Raw genomic sequence first — 17,253 nt, 5'->3', positions numbered from 1 at the left:
ATTGAGGTCAGATACGAATTGTGAAAGCCCTTGAATAACCAATGCATTTAACTTGATAATTACATTAGATACAAGATCTTTATACTGAATTGCGCTTTCAGTCATATTTGTCACAAAGCACTTGCTTTGCAGAAACATGTAGTCAACAAATCTTTTTTTTTTCCCATTTGTACATAAACTTTGATGTTTGAAGCAGTTATAGATTAAAGAAGAAGTTATGGATTTAAGAAGAGCGATTCAGTGACGTTACACCCGTCTGCTATAAACTAAGCTAAGTAAACAACTCCCTCCATTTTCCATCCGTGTGGTTGTTTCTGATTTATGGTAACAAAGACACGTACAAATTAAAGTGAAAATCATACCGGTGGAAATCAATTTGCGGTTACAAAGTAAAGACAGGAAGAACGGGATACAGTCACACTCTGACCTTTTGAGCCAGCTGAAGTCTATCGCGGTGAGTACAGTGGGCGGGTGCTCTCCACCACTAAAGCAGTACGCAGACAGACGCTCTCCGGTCATTGCGTGGACAAACTCGAGATGGGGGCCGCAGGCAAGCCAAGCATGTCTTCCATGGCCTCCATGCACAAAGGAAAAAAGACGTTTTGTCAGGTTTCATTAGGCAAGCATAAAAAATGTTAATGTAAATTAAAAAGACTGTTACACTAAAACTTTGTTGCAATACAATGGAACCTCGGAGTTTGAACGTCTCGGAGCTTATACAAATCGGAAATCGGCCCAAAAATCTGAGTAAAAAATGTCTCGGTGTTTAACCTCATTCTCGGAGTTTGAACACCCAAGCAAACAAAGCAAAGCCAAACGTACCTCTCAATCCTGCTACTTGCGTCTCCTCTAACCTCATGATCCACAAGTGAGTGACGGCGAACTAATGTTATATGCGGAATATCTGGTCGCGATACATTTAAAAAAATATATATATTTTTTTTTTAATTAATTTTTCTTAAAATCTACTTGGGTGGTGGCCAGTTTACTTGGGTGGCCTGCCCAAGTATTTATTAACTATATATATATCTATATATGCATTATTTTGCGAGAAATGCACTTACCAAGCGTAAACTTGCCGTGAAGCACAGAGTCCAGTGTGATCTCATCCTCTCCCACAACCTTGAGGGTCGCCGCAGGGAAAGGCAGTCTACTGGTGACCTGTGCTGTCAGCTCATCCATGGCTCACTGCAAAAACAAAACAAAAAAAACAATGCAGGATACATGGTAAAACAAGTTAAAACATTTATTTTTCTCCAGTATTTGCACTTTTTTTTTAGTGTATTGTCGTAATTCTCCAAACGTATTCAGCTCAAATTACCAAAATTAGACATAATTCTATTCAGACTCAAACTTAATGCATTATTGTATTGCCTGAATATCCATATACACTGTACACAAGTAGCACGCACACTAGTATGCAAACTAGCAAATAGTAATAAGCATGTGTCTGCTAAAGAGATCAAAGCATGCATGCACTTGCAAGCCTGTGCTGCTCAGTGAGATATGACGAGCTTTAAAGTTGCAAATTTAGTAAGATAAGATGTGCACATGTGTTTTGTCTCAACTCCCACTCAGTGATGGCATAAATGCGAGTGTGAATGGTTGTGTCTCTTTCGACTGGCGACTAGTCCAGGGAGTTGTCCGCCTTAAGTCAGCTGGGATCGATTCTAGCTCACCTGGAATCCTGAACAGGATAGATAATTATGAAAATTATCGATAATTATTCTTCTTTTCCTTTGAACTTTTCTCTACAGGGGTCGCCACAGCTAATTAGTTGCCTCCATCTAACCCTGCCCACTGCATCCTCTGCTCTCACGCCAACTAACTTCATGTTCTCTTTAACTACATCCATAAACCCTCCTCTTTGGTCTTCCTCTAGACCTCCTGCCTGGCATTTGGAAATTCAGCATCCTTCTGCCAATAAAACATGTCCAAACCATCTCAGTCTGGCCTCTCTGACTATCTCCAAAGCCTCTAACATGTGCGTGCTGTCCCTCTGATGTACTCATTCCATCCTGGTCACTCCCGAGAGAACCTCAGCATCTTCCTCTCTGCCACCAGTCTTTTCCTCGGTGGCACCGTTTTATCGATAATTATAAAGGTACATAATGAAATGGTGCCCCCTAAAGGTTGCATGAAAAACAACACCGTGGATTCAAGCGGACTCCCGCGCAACGAGGCTGTCAGACAGCACAATTTATGAGGGCAGCATCAACACGCGATCTTAACATCTACTAAACACACATTTAGCCACACAAAATTAGACTAATATTCAACAACGGCAGTTTCGATGAGTTTACCAGCTGCCCACAATCAGGTCACATTATTTAAATAACGTTTATACATATGACATAGTACTTCACACCCCAAATGACTCCTAAGTGGGCAAATCTAATAACAAAAGCACAAACTTATAAAAGAAAGTATGCGAAATGTCACGTAACCTGATTCTGTTTGCCAGCATGGCACTGTAGAGATTAGCATCACCAGTTGTTAGCACAGATCGTTAGCCTGGCTGGCATGATGTAAATAAACAGTTGCATGTTCATTCGCGCTCCGTGTCTGTATCGCCACTTGTTTATTAACTCATTACGCGTCAAGCCGCCTTCCATTCACTTCGGCTAACTTATCAGGCTATATAGTTACCCCACAAGGTCACGAATGATAGCGTGCAACTAAAAGGCAGTGTTTTTTGTTGTTTTGGTTTTTTGCCGTGACCAGCAACTGGCCCCCTAGCGTTATTTTGCCGTAACTCGCCCGTAGTAGTTGAACAATTTCGATGTAGCTTGTGACGAATCTACGCGCAATTATTGGACGGACATTGTCCTAACGGCCACAACAGGTATCAGGAGGCAGTTCATCTGGAAGACGGTTGAACGGCAGCCTACACAGTACACTAAAATAAATCACGCCAGCACGAGTTACCGATCACGGCAAGATAACCGGTGTCCAACTAAAGCGATTAAAATAAATAAATAAATGAACGAGCCACACAGAGTCCGTGATATGGTCTAATATTAAATGCGGTTGCCGTTTTAATAGGATTTAGTGCAGCGTAGTTGTGTGGTAAGTAAATATAAGACTTTGATCACGCGCGTCAGTGTAAAATGTGTCCGTTTTTACATTAGTTGCAAAATCGTTGCCATGTATCAGTTCAAGCTTCCATGCTGGTTGTACTCTTACCGCTTGTTAAACGACGTTTTATGGCAATCGCATGAAAAGATTCGCCTAGTTTTAACCAGGTGCAGTGGAACTGCAAAGAGCTCGAGTGGTCTTTCAAGGAAAACAGTAGCATGTACCTTAGCTACTAGCTGTATCACTGTACACGTTCACTTTATCGGCGATAGGTCGTTTCCCACTCAGAATCTGTGTATACCGGGTAATAATATGCAGGTTCAAAAAGCTATGATCGGTGAGCTAGCTCATCGATAGCAATGGAAAACGTGATGCAACGTGCCGCCTGCTAGCCGCTGGACTCGTTGTCATAACGTTACCTTGCCTCCTTTGGATGGCTTTTATCGACAACCACGAAGATGTCGTTATCCTTGGCGAATGTGCCTATTGTTGGCCGTCATAATCAGCACGGCGCGGATGTTGCTGCTTGGCACTTCTGATAGATGGCAAGTCTTAAAAGCTTCTAAAATGAACTTCAAGCTTCAGCATCGTCTAGCGCCATTTCCACTGTGGGTGAATGGCTTTAAGCACTTCTTCGGTCTCGTGTTTAGCGATAGTCGACGTAAATACTTCTGCAGTGCCCCCCTCTTTTGGTTGGCGGTTGTATTACATGTATTGTATTGACAAATCAAATCTTACGTCACAAATCAAAATGGTGGTCTTATGCTGCATTCGAGGAACATTTGAAGTCCGGTTTATCCGACTCGCGGTGTCCCAGTACAGCCCTCAAAGCGTTCAACGCAAAGATGGGTGATTCCGATAAATTGTTTTTGTTACATGAGCATATGTCTTGTATTTACATTTCCCTCGAATGCTTTGAGGTCAGAACTGACACAATCCAATTGGGATAATTCCGATTTCCTACTTACCAAGAATGCAGCATTTTTCTCAGTGAAAGGACGCTCCCCACTCATTGAAAAGCATTGGACTTTGAATTGTTGTAATATGATTTGTGAGGATTATTTTTTATTTGAAGATGTGATACAATGTTGTTTGACTACTATAATAACATGCCTGATTTGTATGCTATAGTCACAGGCAAAAGCAATACAATACACAGTGGAAATGAAGCCTTGTATTGCGGAAATAATTATAAATGGACGGATATTCTGAATTGTCAATTGGAGGGAAAAAAAACACTAAAACCTTGTTTGGAAACTGTTGCCAAGGTTTTCTATGTAGACACTCGTTACAACCCATATGTCAAATTGTATACCATACTAGGTCTTCTCCAGTTCCATCCATATCCGATTGTTAGGATTAATGTATGTATATTTACCACATATTTTCTCTTCCAAGAATGGTGAAGCATTTATTCTGTGAAAGGGAGTATGACTCATGCTTCTCTTAACCAGAACTTGTGGCCTTATCGCAAGAATGTTTTGCGATTGAAGCTTGACCTTGAAACTTTCAGTGCTGAAGAAAAACATGTCTACATTATTATCTGCACGATGATTTGTATATGTGACTGCTTTGAAGCTGATGTGTGTGTCCCCTCCTTTAGAATAGCAGCTTCTATGTAACTAGGGCAAAAATCCAATAAAAAGGGGAGCGGCAAAGTGTTTTCAGAGTGGATAGGAGACTGAACTGCAAACACGGCGAGTAAAAATAATATAAATCTCGTCTTCCTTTCTGATTGTTTATTAAATGTTCTAGGTTGCCTGAACCTGACACCAACACTCCAAATATCGCATTTTATTTTTGTACTTCAAGTAAAATTATTTAATAATTAATAAATGCATGGTCATTTTTAGGGATGTTCAATACAATTTCCCCCCCGCCACATATACCAGTAGCTACTAGTCCCCTACTCTTAAGTAGTCACTGATGCCAAGTCACAGTACCACTCGTTCTTTTGATATACAAAATTTCCCAAAGCTACAATGACAGCAAATTTTGAAGAAATACCTATACATCCCAATAATATATATATATAATATATTATATATATTATATATAATATATTATATATATTATATATATATATATTATATATATATTATATATATATATATATATTATATATATACTTAAAATTGCACATAATGCCAAAGTTCGATTTTTCTAATTTGTAGTTCTTGATTAACCGGCCACAAAAGGGCAGCCAATACTGGTATCAGGGAGTACCGATACTTTGAAATAAGGCCAGGTATCACAAATTTAAAGCAATGATTACGGCATTCTTCATATAAATGCTTAGTGGGCAGGACTAAAATATTGGAGCCAGCCATGGCTTGAAGGTTGTCGTTTGTCACAGACCACATTGTAGGTATGGTTTCCCTTCCAGGGTCGTTATGCCTGAAAACTTATATTGTATCCTATTACATATGCAGAAGACAACAAATGGACAAAAACAAAATTCGAAATCAGAAGCAAAGGAAAGTTTGTTAAATTTACTTACAGACTTTTGAAATTTCAATATTATACAAAGACACTTCACAATTTTGGCACAGAATTCACCAAAAACACATGATTTGATCGAGAGGGCACATACAATGATGTAGTGGGATGGACAATTGCGTGTTGGGTAAGCAACTTTGTAGGATGAATTTGGGCAAGACTCCTTGCTGCATAACACAAAGCCCTTAAAGGAATGCTTGTTTTGTAGTTTCAAGTGTTGAACAATTTAGCAGAGGTGGGTATCAATGGATTTCGAGTGTCCGCCCATTAATGACTCGTTAGTACCAGTTACTATTTTTACATTGACAAACTAAACCCCACTTCCGGAAATGCTTAGTCAAGTTTTCCAAGTTCCTTATCAATCGTCAACAAAATGGGCATCCGTCACTGACTGAATCAAAATGCCCACACCTCTGCTATTTTGCATTGTGCATGAGGATGAGCACTGTCCTAGGATTTCATTGTGAAATTGTGTGTGTAAGCTTTGACATGTTTTAGTCTTGCCTTCAGAAACAGATTTAGTATAGTTCATGAGAATGACGAGTCATTCAATTTAATTATGTCCAGTTAAGATATCCGTTGGAAATAAAGCGTTGTGTCCAGGTGCTAGGATTTTTCTCTCACAGAACTGCTCAATCATTAAGTCATACGCTTGTCTTTCCCTGCAATAACAAACAAAAAGAAAAGTAATCACATTCAGAACTTTTTTCACTGCAAATGTACCCAAAAATTGTTACCTGTTACTTAAACTACGTCCTTTTAAGTATTTTTCTTCTGCCTTCTTTATCGAAAGATCGTGCATTGCAGCAATGGCGTATGTTAAAGCCTGTAAAACAAATGTTAAAAAACGCATTAATAATAATTCTATTCCTAATAGATCAAAGAAGTATGACACACCTCGGGAAGAAGCACGTCCAAAACAAACGGGATGTGCTCCATGCATCGGACAACATTTTGGCATTGACCTGTGGTCACAGCCGTCTCGTAGAGCTCATTCAGGTAACTGTACACCTTGTCTAATTGCGTGTTATCTTCCAGGTAAGTCTCCACTCCAAAATATTTCCTGTTGGATCTCTGAAAGTACTGGAGCCACCTCGATTGCGCCTGACCTCGGATCACAGCCTGAGGGATCGTGGAAAAAGTGTTAGCTACCTCTGCCAAGTACCATTTGGAGTTTGTAAATTAGCAGAATTACACACAAAAAAACATTTGAAAAATTCAGTGTCAGTGTCCTTTACATCAGGAAAAAAAGATCAATAAATACTCAGCGGGTTTGCCAACAACAATACAAACCAAAGCTAAAAAACCCCAAACTTCACCCTCCATTAAATCATACCAGCAGTCGTCCTTCCACCATGCGCTGCTTGACAATAAAGTACACCAGCTTTTCGTTGGCGCGGTTGTGTGCAGCTTGGGTCCGATCCGGCAGCAGCCTCTTGGCACATTTGTTGACCTGCTCCTGCTGTTCACCACCTTCTTTGAGATTCAATGACGGTCCCTCTTCCTCCATCGCCAACTCCCTATCAATAGCGAGTTGCTCCGAGGACTCGCAAGCAATGCTGAGTTGCTCCGAGGGAGCATGCGGGTGCTTTCTCCTCACTGGATAACCTGAACGAGGGGGAAGACTAATCAGGACCACAGCGACAGGAATACTTACACTCAGCAGACATTAAGTATACTTGCACATTGTGCATAATGTAATGCTTTCCAATACAAAAGCTGTATCAAAAAGTCTAGAAATGTTTTTATTTGTGTTTTACTTGTACAGAAAATGGCCAACACAAGGACTATGACAGGTTGGGCTAAGCGGTGTCTTGAGATATGCAAGTAGTCATTCTGCCACTATTGGCTTTGACTTAAGAGCAAAAATTAATACATCAAAACAAAACAACCTCATAACTTTGACACGTGCTATTTTTTTTTTTGAGTGTGTGTGTGTGTGTGTGTTTGTACTCACTCATGCCATGATCAAAGTATTCAAGGAAGGAGCCACAAAATGAGCCACAAGCTACAAAGGGGAGAGAACAAAAAAAAAAATCACCATGCTGCTGCTGATTTTTATTTTATCCTCTCTCTACATACTGTACGGTGTCCTTGAGTGCCAAGAAAGGCGCCTCCAAATATAATGCATTATTATCATTATTATGAGTAGCCTGACAACCCACCCCCACTTTCTGATGCTGACAAGGCTGTTAGATATCTATGTAAAATAAATAAATAAAATAAACGGTTACCGATGCGTATTCTGTAGTCCGTTATCAGCTCCAAGGACCACTGCAACATAGCGGCATGTTCTTCTTTGGCCTCGGCCTAGGACACAGTCAGAGTTGGAAAACATTAACAAACAAATAAATTGCATTACAGTACGGAGTTTATTTTCTTACCGCCAGCTCATTAGCTCCTTCACAATCAAACGGCTTCAGGGATTTCAGAGCCACGGACATCCTTTAACAAAATGGCAATCAATAATATTAGGCTTCTTGTGCACAGATGGATAAAGGGGGTTGGGGGGGGGGGATACAGTAATAGGTAAATTCCTACCCTCGTTTTTGTTGACTTATCCGATTGTCAATGAAAATAATGCTGGCCTTTTTTGCCTTTTGATTTACTCGTTTCACCTGTAGAAAAAACAAAACAGGAATTTACCTTGGCTCCCAACAAATAAAGAACTTTCTGGGAAATTGTTCATTCTACTTTGAGTTTCCAATTAGGTTATTTTATTGCATTAAGATATGAATTTTACATGAAGTGGCCAGATAGACTACATTATCTGCTTTGAGCAATTTCTTTATAGCATTACAGTTGGATAACATGTACATGCACTTGTTATCCTGCACACCATTAGATCGGTACACAATGTACAACATTTTACTCATTTGTAGTCAACAATTTGGACGTCTTCCCCTGGCTACATTCATTTACTCCAATTTTCTACTTCTATCGGTGAAATTATAGATGCTACGTTCAAGAGCATTCGGAAATTCTGCACTCACCAAAGCAGGCCATGGAGGAAAGTGTCTGAATTTGCACCACACAAACACTCCCTCTGTGATAGAAAGTGGCCCTGGAAGACATCGAGTTAAACAATGAACTCCATTTCCAACAGGTAATGACCCCACCAGGTGCCAGTCACACAAATCGTACTTGTCTGCATCAAGAAGCTTGGCAGCTCCTCTTCATCAACACTTTCCTCATCCTCCGGGAAAGAAAGAAGAGACAGCTGTTCCTGACCGCCACTCAACCCAATTGGCAGATCAGATGAAAACAAACACTCATCTTGTTGGACGTTGAGAAGATGAGAGGGGAAAGAACAGAAGCACACCAAGAGATGAAGTTAGCATGAATTGCGTTAAAAGAAGCTCAACATAAATGATGGATCGATGACCTGGCCTAATTTAGTGAACATGATTGCGACGCAGAGCTAGATTACCTTCCTTTAGTTCAAATCTTGGTCGTGAGCGTTCAGATGAAGAAGCAGTGTTTGTTCTTTTTTTCGATTTCTTGTAACAGCGGAGTTTTGCTGGAGAACAAGTGGTTTGCGTCATTGGTGGTGCCGCCTCTATGCTTCTCTTCCTGCTCTGAGACCTCAGCATGTAGAGTGGTGACTCAGTCTCAAATGTCTGCGGTGCAATGGGATAAGTAAGGTTTAAGGTGATTTAAAAATCACCATTTCAGGCAAATATAGTGCAAAGTAAACACTTCAACATTTCTCCATTCCACTAATGACCTCAACCACTGATTTTCAGCTGATTCTGTATCAGGTGGAAAAGATTGTTCCTTTTCTGAAAATGGAAGGGTCACAAAATAATCCAAAGAAGCAAAGATGTTGCCAAATGGAGTTGCATTGGTTGTGTTTTAATTACAATATGTAACATTTTGTGGATGGTTTTTGGTACCAAGAGTCATTGTCTGCGTCGCTGTACTAGCAGAGAGCACAGTGGGCGCCGCATTCACATTGGTTACAAACACTGAGAGATACAATGTGAAAACACTACGCAAATGTCACGACAAAACCCAGAAAACAGGTGAGCCGTGACGTTCGCAAGCTGAATCTGTAGGTACTGTGACGTCAATTCCAATCAACAGAAAGTTGCAAAATGGCCGCCTTTTCATAAGTGTCAAACTCCAGTCCTCGAGGGCCGCAGTCCTGCATGTTTTAGAGGTTCGCCTCCTCAAACACAGACTTTGACACTTGTGGTTTAAACAAATGATCAAGGACACATTGTCAATATCAATCGTAACGTAATACCTGATATAATTTTGCACGCTTGGATCGTGGAGAAGGGTTAAATCTATGTAGGCTCACACACATGTATTAGGAAATACCTTATCCTTCTCATCCTCTGCTTCCAAGCGCGTGTCGCAAATGTCGGGCAGTCGATCGGTGGACAAGCCGTGCAAATGCGCGCACGTAGTGAAGGCCTGTGGTGTTTTTCTTGGTCGTCCCCTGCCTCTTTTTGGGGTGGATTGCAACAAGCACACATTGGACTGACTGTCGGTGTGAAAATTACAGTCCGACACAGGACTTGTTTCTTCTGTGGCTTGGAGGGGAAAAGGGCTTAGGTTCCGTTTTTGTCTTGATGTCTTAGTCTGGTCCCCTTTTCGTGTTTTCCTTCGTCTACCTGAAATACCACAACACATTTTGTGTGGGATTCATGAAGCATTATGAGTGTACATTCAACATGACATCCGTTTTAGGATCGCACTAGTAAGCCAAACGTGGCATAGTGGCAAGACGACGTGCGTGACTGATAATACAGATGTGCAACTAGTGCGCTGAACTGATTTCATAGCAGTTGAGCACTGTTAATTGTCAATTACCATCTTTCCCTGAGTTTTTCCGCATATTCGGCGAATGCTATTTATCCTTGCAAAAATACACGGAATGAGAGGGACCATCTACTCTGTACTCACTACGATCGAAAATGTGCTTCAGTCGGTGCTCAGTCCGTGTATTTTTTCAAGACTTTGCGTCAGTGTGCACTTGCGGAAAGGTGGGCGACATTTGATGGGAATTGACAATTAACGGAAGTGCACAGCTCTCATTATTAGTGAGGACAAGTCACGGACTTACATATGAATGGACTGCCAATAGGATCCTCGCGGCTGAAGTATGTCGGTAGCCATCTTACATTGCTACATTTAGATTTTAGAGATTGTTTTGCTGAAAACACTTATCAGTGCATGTTTTACACTAGGGTCCTTGTATGGAGTCATGAGACCCTCACAGAGAGCGAACTTCACTGATTGCATCGACCATTCAGGGTATATTATCTCAATATTGTGACTCACAGAGGTTAGGTTTACATTTCACAATGATTTTTTTCCTAATGGGCTTTACTTTAATTTGATTGTTGATGGCTCTGACATGATGCAGACGAATCTTTGAGTAGCACCTGTAGATATACCTTAAAAGAGAAAATTATAAGTATAGTATAGTAAAAGTATAAGTATAGTAGTTCTTAACAGCAATGATTTTGTACATGTAGCGCTTCTCTCAGACCTTTTGGTACAACCGTATGTCATACATAAGACCAGCTTGGTTCCATTTGTTTGCTGTCAGATTTCATGAAGCACTTGTGATATATTTTTTAATTCCTCTAAATGGCATTTTTGTTTGATGCAGTGGAAACTTAATTTCAATTGCACGTTTAAACCAAGGGTAACACCTAGAGGAGTAAAAAATTTTTGCAGGGGCTTCATGAGGCGATTTAGTCAGGTTTAAGTGTTTGTTCAGTGATGATCTTTTGAATTTTATGGTCTTCAAATTATATGACACAAGGAGGAAACATCCAGCAAAAATAGTTTTTACTTTTACTAGTGAAGTAAATTTTTGAGTCTGTACTTTTAATAGAGTAATTATTTGATTGAGTACTTTTACCAAAGTAATTTTTTATTCAAGTAATTTTACTTTTACTCAAGTACAGAATGTCAGTACTTTTCTAATCTCTGGCTATGCAGGGTCTCAAATAAATGCTCAAAATGTTTGCGTGAATGTTTGCGTGAATGTTGGGGGGAAACGCAAGATGATAAGGGCTACTACCTCTCATGTCGTAGAATCAAGCCAAGACTTCAAAGATGTCGGGCGATATCTTCATCTGCCGATTCCTTCTATGCATGGAACATAAAGAAAATAAAGTTGAATCGCTTTTACAGAACGGAGAAGGCAAATCGGCATTTTGGTTCCATGGAAATGCAGAGAACTACAGCATACAATTATTTTCTACTGGGTACATACGACATGGTTATTTACTATCAAAGCTAACAAACAAGTACGTCACGCGAGAAGCGAGAGATAACATTTGCCATGCGAACAAGCTTTGATATTCGTAGGGCGAGCATAAAATACAGCCATAGAATACTACGTATGCAGCATGTCCCCACCTCTCTTTAACGCCTGTAGCATTAACTTTATCGTGCGACAAGCATAACACAACGTGCAACTTACAATTACTACGTTCCCAATCGAAACGAAACCAAAGCAAAAGCAGGACCTTCTGGTGGTTAGTCCGGTATCACAATTTACCTGTTTGATTCAAATAAGAAGGCTGAATGAATTTGCCTCAAATGTTTTAACACTATTTTTTTTGGTCTTGTTTTTAAACATTTACTCCATTTACACATCCGCCATTATGGGCTGTGGCGTCCAAATGTCATGTGACCAGCAGTTGAACGATAACTGCTGGTCACATGACAAACGGATGCCATCTTGTAACTATGTATGAAACCTTTTATTTTATTTGATCTTTTTTACCCTGCTTGAAACCGACTAGCCAAACTCTCTCTAAAGCCCCTTTTATCGCCCCCCCCTATCGTTCGGAGAGCACCGCGTCACATGACTTCAACAGCTGTATCTGATTGCGTGCAGTAACACAATCCTAACTGCAGAGAGCAGTGTTGAACCGTAAACAATAGAGTACTGTAGATACGGCTCTGGTAAATAATGCACTGTATGCGCGGAAACGACCTGAGACAGGTGCAGAACAGTAAAGCAATGCTTCCCAATGATTTGTTCGTGATGAACAAACCCGACTAAAGCATATTTTGTCCATCAAATTGCTGTAAGTACGCCAAAGCTCATACTCCTTGAGAATCAGAGCACCACTGCTACCTACTGTAGTGAATATGCAATTACACTTTATTCTTGTAAGGTTAAAAAAAGAAAATGTACCTTGGGGTTGTCACACCGTGTGACACCACGAACTTTCATATGTAAATCTTTTGTTTTTTCTCGTTATGGCAGTGTAGATTTTCAGGTCATTGTCATTGTCATCAACGAAGATTGAATAGAGGCAACTAGATTTTTTTTCTTTTTTAGGTTTTTGGTCGTTTTGCAAAAAAAAAAAAAATTAAAAAAATGACTCAGGCAATAAAGCTATGAGGCTAACAATTTGTTCATCTATCAATACCAGCAACTTATAGTGACAGGCAAACAATCATATGTGCTTCTAGAGGGCAGGTTATTGACCTGTATCCACTTTTGATGACATTTTTGTTTGAATCTGTGTCTAATGTAAAACATGGCTTTTTCAAGGTTTAGAATATCCAATATTAGATGACGTGCTCTCATCAAGGTAGTTGAACGCACCACACGGTACACCACAGCAGAAATGACCAAAATCCTCCAGAGCAGCGAGGCCCCGCCCCCTCATCCAGATGTGCGCCCCACCGGCGTCTAGTCAGTGAGCGTCCGCGGTCCACAGAGCGCGGAGCTCCGCACAGTCAACAGGAGGCTACCGCTCGGAGAAACACCTTGATAGACACCCACGAACTGAACCGCGGTATTTTTCCTCGAGAAAAATCCACGTCGTGACTTTGTGCTTAGCGGTGGAGTGCGTCCATAAAAGGTGGTGGGTGTACCTGGTCAACCTGGTGCGGAAAAGGATGGAGAAGCAGCGTTGAGACAGATTCAGTTAGAGATCTTTTGAGGGTTTCTCTCAAGGTAACTCACTGAAACATTTATTTTTGGGGGACAAAATGAGGAATACAAGTGGTTTCCACCTTGGAAGTAGCGCAAAGTCGCCTCCACATTGACGAGCTTCAAGTGCACTTTGCAGGGGCGTGTTGTTAATTGAAATCGATCCCGCGGTTTTCATCCTCCTCTTCGCACCCTTTGCACACCTTCGTCATGACTTCACTATCTGGGTCCAAGGAGAGATCCGTGGCCGGCCGGGGCAGAAAATACACGGTAAGAATAACTCAGTTTATTCATTTATTAATTAAAAACATAATCCAGTTCACTTTTGCAAAGATATTCCTCAGACCAGCAGAAACAGAACCATTTTTCTATCAGTGGTCATTTTAGTTTTTTATTAAGTCCTCTGAGGGCCATACTAAATTTATGAACAATATGATTGCAGCACGGTGACCTAGTGGTTAGCATGTCTGTCTCACGATTTTGAGGTTTGGGGTTAGAATCTTGGCTCAGGTTTTATTTTAAAATTGTATGTATACTGTGTGCTATATTTTTATATTTGATCATATTAGAGGGCAGCACAGTGGAGCTTTGGTTTGTACATCAAAAGGTTGTTGGTACGAATCTCACCTCATAGGCGGCATGAGTGGCGTTTGCGTGTTTTTTTTTTCTGTGTTTGTGAGGGATTAACCAGGGGACTCTAAATTGTTCATAGGTATGAATGTGATTGTGAATTTATTTGCCCTGCGATTGAAAGGCTAACAAGTCCAGGGTGCACTGCACCTCACGTTCAAAGTCAGCTGACATTGACTCTAGCTCACCCACAACCCGAATAAGCACCAAATAAAATGGACAATTTTTTTAATAGCCTTTTTCAGTCACCATGAGCCTTGTGGTGGCCCTAGAACCAGCACTGACCCTGTATACATATTCATGATATAGTAAGTTTCAAAGATGATATTTAGCATCTTGTAATACAGATCATGGATGGATGGATATGCAGTATTGATTAAATCTTAAGAAAATATTACTTCTGTATAGTTACTTTTTTGCATTTTATTATATTGTTTATTTATTGCAGTATGATCTAATTCAATATTTAACATTTGACAATTTATAAGCTTTATATCTTGTTCAAGCCATATGGGAGGACTTTGTTACGTTTTGGGATGGATATGGACCCAAATGATAGGAAGCAAGGCAGGTAGGCAGTCAAAAGTAATTTGACGATAATAAAAAGGCAAATGAGGTAATTGGGTATTAAAAAAACACACTAAACAAAACACTAAATAAACAAAGTTTAAAGTAACACAAAGGAGACAACGAGACCCCTAGAGCTGATAGGACGACACAAGAAACTGGATCGACAAGCACAGGTGGAACAATCAAACTTAATGAGACAGACAATGGACAACAGGGACAGAAGGAAAAACACGACACCCAAATTCTAACTAAAATATTTAGAAATTATGCCATATGGGCAAAAGTATTGGGACACCTGGTTATTGCACTCATGGAAATTGAAAAAAACAACAACAACGTGGAAACATGGAAGGCCTGCTGGCATACAGTGTAGTTTGGGGTTCATCCAATTATCGGCTTTGTTTCGTGACCTGGAAATGGAAAAGCGCTTAAAACCGTAAATGTACATCAGCACCCGACCTCTGTGAGATGAATGGCTGCCAGTTTGCGAAATATCTGTCCTGCCATAAACTGATCCTTGGCAGACAAAATGTTGGGGCCCACTGCTCTAAATTGTGCATATACTGTAGGTGTTAATGTGAGTGTGAATGGTTGTTTGTCTATGTATCTTACGATTGACTGGCGACCAGTCCAGAGTGTCTGCATTTCACCCGAAGTAAGCTAGGATAGGCTCCAGCTCCTCATAACGCTCAACAGGATAAATGTTATAGAAAATGGATGGATGGATGTTTCCCAATACATTTGTATTTTCTCCATACAGAACACCTGTGCATTGACAGCTATGGTAATACCATTATTTGTGCTATGATTGGCAACATGGGGTACATACATGTGGAATGTTTCCCACGAGACAGATATAGATTCCTACTAGAGCCCTATTTGTGACTGCATAGTGCTGCTTAGTGATCTTGTCACCAGAGGAGCTCTAAATTACTTTCAGCACCCCCCCTCCCCCCAAACGCCCCAAACTGAGAACTGCACACGCACACACACGTCTAGCACCTAATAACGGTTACAAGATGTTAACCACCCCCTCTCTCTTGTGAACATTTTCTCATGTCAGTCTTTCCAACTCACTTATTATAGCTCTTAAGAGAGATTTTAGGAGTCGCTGTATCACCACATCAATACCCCAACTCTTTGTGGCTCATTTGATGTTCCCATGGGTTTGAGGAGTAGTCTCGGTTGAGTATTAATAACACACGTCGATGAGCAGAATCTGGCGTCTTGACTGTTGTGATTTGCAAAAAAACAAAAGTTTGAAAACAATTTATTCAAAGCAAAACAGGTTTGCAGTTGAGCATACACAACAGAAGGAATACTTGCCCGCCATGAGAGCCAAGAGCTATATATTTTTTTTTTTTTTTCTTCTTTTTTTTCCAAGAGCTCAGTATTGTTCATTCGGAAATGTCATCATCATTGCTCTTTTTTTTTTTTTTTTTTTTTTTTTTTTTTTTTAAATATATATATATATATATATACACATATATACATACATATACATACATATATACATACATACATACATATTTTTTTTTTTTTTTTTTTTTGTGTGTGTGGGTGAGTATGTGTGTGTGCGTGCGTGCGTGCGTGTGTTTGTTAGCTCACCAGAAAACCTATTAGAAAAAAAAATCTTATACCGTTCACCTAAATCGAACACCAGGAGACCCGAGGGGACCGAAGAAAACCAAGGAAGGTGAAATCCAGCACCGACCAGACACCCCCCACCAGAACTCCTCCCCAGCCCAAGAAACATCCAGACCCCAACAAATCCAAAAAACATAGTCAGGGAGGCCTCAAGAGACCAACGGAGAGACCGAGAAAAGGAAGGAAGGACAGACGAAGCCGCGTGAGATCCGAGACACCAGCCTCCACCGATTCAATAACCTGAGGAGGAAACAGATTGTGTCTGAGTTTCGGTAGATGCTGGTGTGGTGGATCTGGCATGCATGAAAATCTCCACCAAAGAGGGGAGCCGTCGACCCCCGCCGGAACAGAGCAAGCGCAACACCTCAGGGCCCCCCAGGCCGCGGCAGCGCCAAAGGACGACCCCCGGGCCCCACCAGGGCCACCGGCCGGAGAGCAAACCCAGGAGCAGGAGCGCCCCCCGCCCCAACACGGCCCGCGCCCCCGGCCCAACGCAGCAGGACGGGGCACTGCAGGCCCACCAGGCACCCCACCGGCCCCCAACCCCCGCCCCCCCACCACCCCCCGCCCCCCATCCACCCCCCGCCACCCACCCCAACCCAGCCCCAGCCGCCCCCATGCCCCCAATCCCCCAGACACCCCCCACCCCCAGCACCCCCCCACCCCGCAACCCCCACCACCGCCCCCCCCCCCCCCCAACAAAGCCGCCCCCCCCCGACCCCACCCCGACCAACCGGCAGCCCCCCAACCCCCGACCCCCAGCCCCCGGGGACCACCCGCACCCAGGCACCGGCGCCGAAGAGGGGCCGGACAGCGGAGCGGAGAGGGCAGCCGCGCCCACCCCACCCCCCGCCGTGTGGAAGGACGGAACACCGGGGGCAGAAGGGGGAGATGGGGGCACCGGAGGGCGG

At 41.8% G+C, this 17,253-nt stretch overlaps 3 protein-coding genes across 8 annotated transcripts in view; 1 reads left to right on the top strand and 2 right to left on the bottom strand.

The window, feature by feature from the left end:
* Positions 1–3,696, bottom strand: part of LOC147176968 (protein ELYS-like) — a 21,022-nt gene extending 17,326 nt beyond the window's left edge. The window contains exons 1-3 of the mRNA XM_086070861.1: positions 3,498–3,696; positions 1,065–1,188; positions 428–575 (exon numbers count right to left, since the gene is read on the bottom strand). Coding sequence (XP_085926987.1) covers positions 428–575; positions 1,065–1,182 — 266 coding nt within the window. The 5' untranslated portion in view covers positions 1,183–1,188; positions 3,498–3,696. The remainder of the gene's footprint in view (positions 1–427; positions 576–1,064; positions 1,189–3,497) is intronic.
* Positions 3,697–5,550: 1,854 nt separating this feature from the next.
* Positions 5,551–12,253, bottom strand: LOC147176967 (PWWP domain-containing DNA repair factor 3A-like). 2 transcript variants are annotated; one of them, XM_086070862.1, is made up of 14 exons: positions 12,104–12,253; positions 11,621–11,688; positions 9,904–10,199; positions 9,008–9,197; positions 8,722–8,853; positions 8,571–8,641; positions 8,119–8,195; positions 7,962–8,022; positions 7,812–7,887; positions 7,535–7,585; positions 6,914–7,185; positions 6,475–6,699; positions 6,315–6,403; positions 5,551–6,239 (listed from the first exon to the last, which is right to left on the bottom strand). In XM_086070862.1, exons 2-14 carry the CDS (start codon positions 11,625–11,627, stop codon positions 6,131–6,133), a joined length of 1,656 nt encoding a protein of 551 aa, XP_085926988.1. In that variant the 5' UTR covers positions 11,628–11,688; positions 12,104–12,253; the 3' UTR covers positions 5,551–6,130. The 2 variants fall into 2 exon arrangements, with proteins under 2 accessions (XP_085926988.1, XP_085926989.1); XM_086070863.1 differs by having other exon boundaries at positions 12,026–12,192.
* Positions 12,254–13,280: 1,027 nt separating this feature from the next.
* kif26ba (kinesin family member 26Ba) overlaps positions 13,281–17,253 on the top strand; it is a 74,130-nt gene continuing 70,157 nt past the window's right edge. For all 5 annotated transcript variants that reach the window (XM_086071112.1, XM_086071108.1, XM_086071107.1 and 2 more), the window contains exon 1: positions 13,281–13,765. In XM_086071112.1, coding sequence (XP_085927238.1) covers positions 13,706–13,765 — 60 coding nt within the window. In that variant the 5' untranslated portion in view covers positions 13,281–13,705. The remainder of the gene's footprint in view (positions 13,766–17,253) is intronic.

This window comes from Leptonotus elevatus, chromosome 3 (assembly GCF_054856555.1).
Source record: "Leptonotus elevatus isolate MCC_2025b chromosome 3, RoL_Lele_1.0, whole genome shotgun sequence".
Classification (NCBI taxonomy): domain Eukaryota; kingdom Metazoa; phylum Chordata; class Actinopteri; order Syngnathiformes; family Syngnathidae; genus Leptonotus; species Leptonotus elevatus.
The sequence above is the reverse complement of the archived record's forward strand: the minus strand, read 5'-3'. Positions and strand labels throughout refer to the sequence as shown.

Excerpts from the sequence above, each read along its gene's own strand:
- LOC147176967 (XM_086070862.1), bottom strand. Across the intron at positions 8,196-8,570 it reads TTCCTCCATGGCCTGCTTTG|GTGAAACGAGTAAATCAAAA; the intron begins GTGAGTGCAGAA and ends TTTTTTCTACAG. Across the intron at positions 7,186-7,534 it reads ATACTTTGATCATGGCATGA|GTTATCCAGTGAGGAGAAAG; the intron begins GTGAGTACAAAC and ends CCCCTCGTTCAG.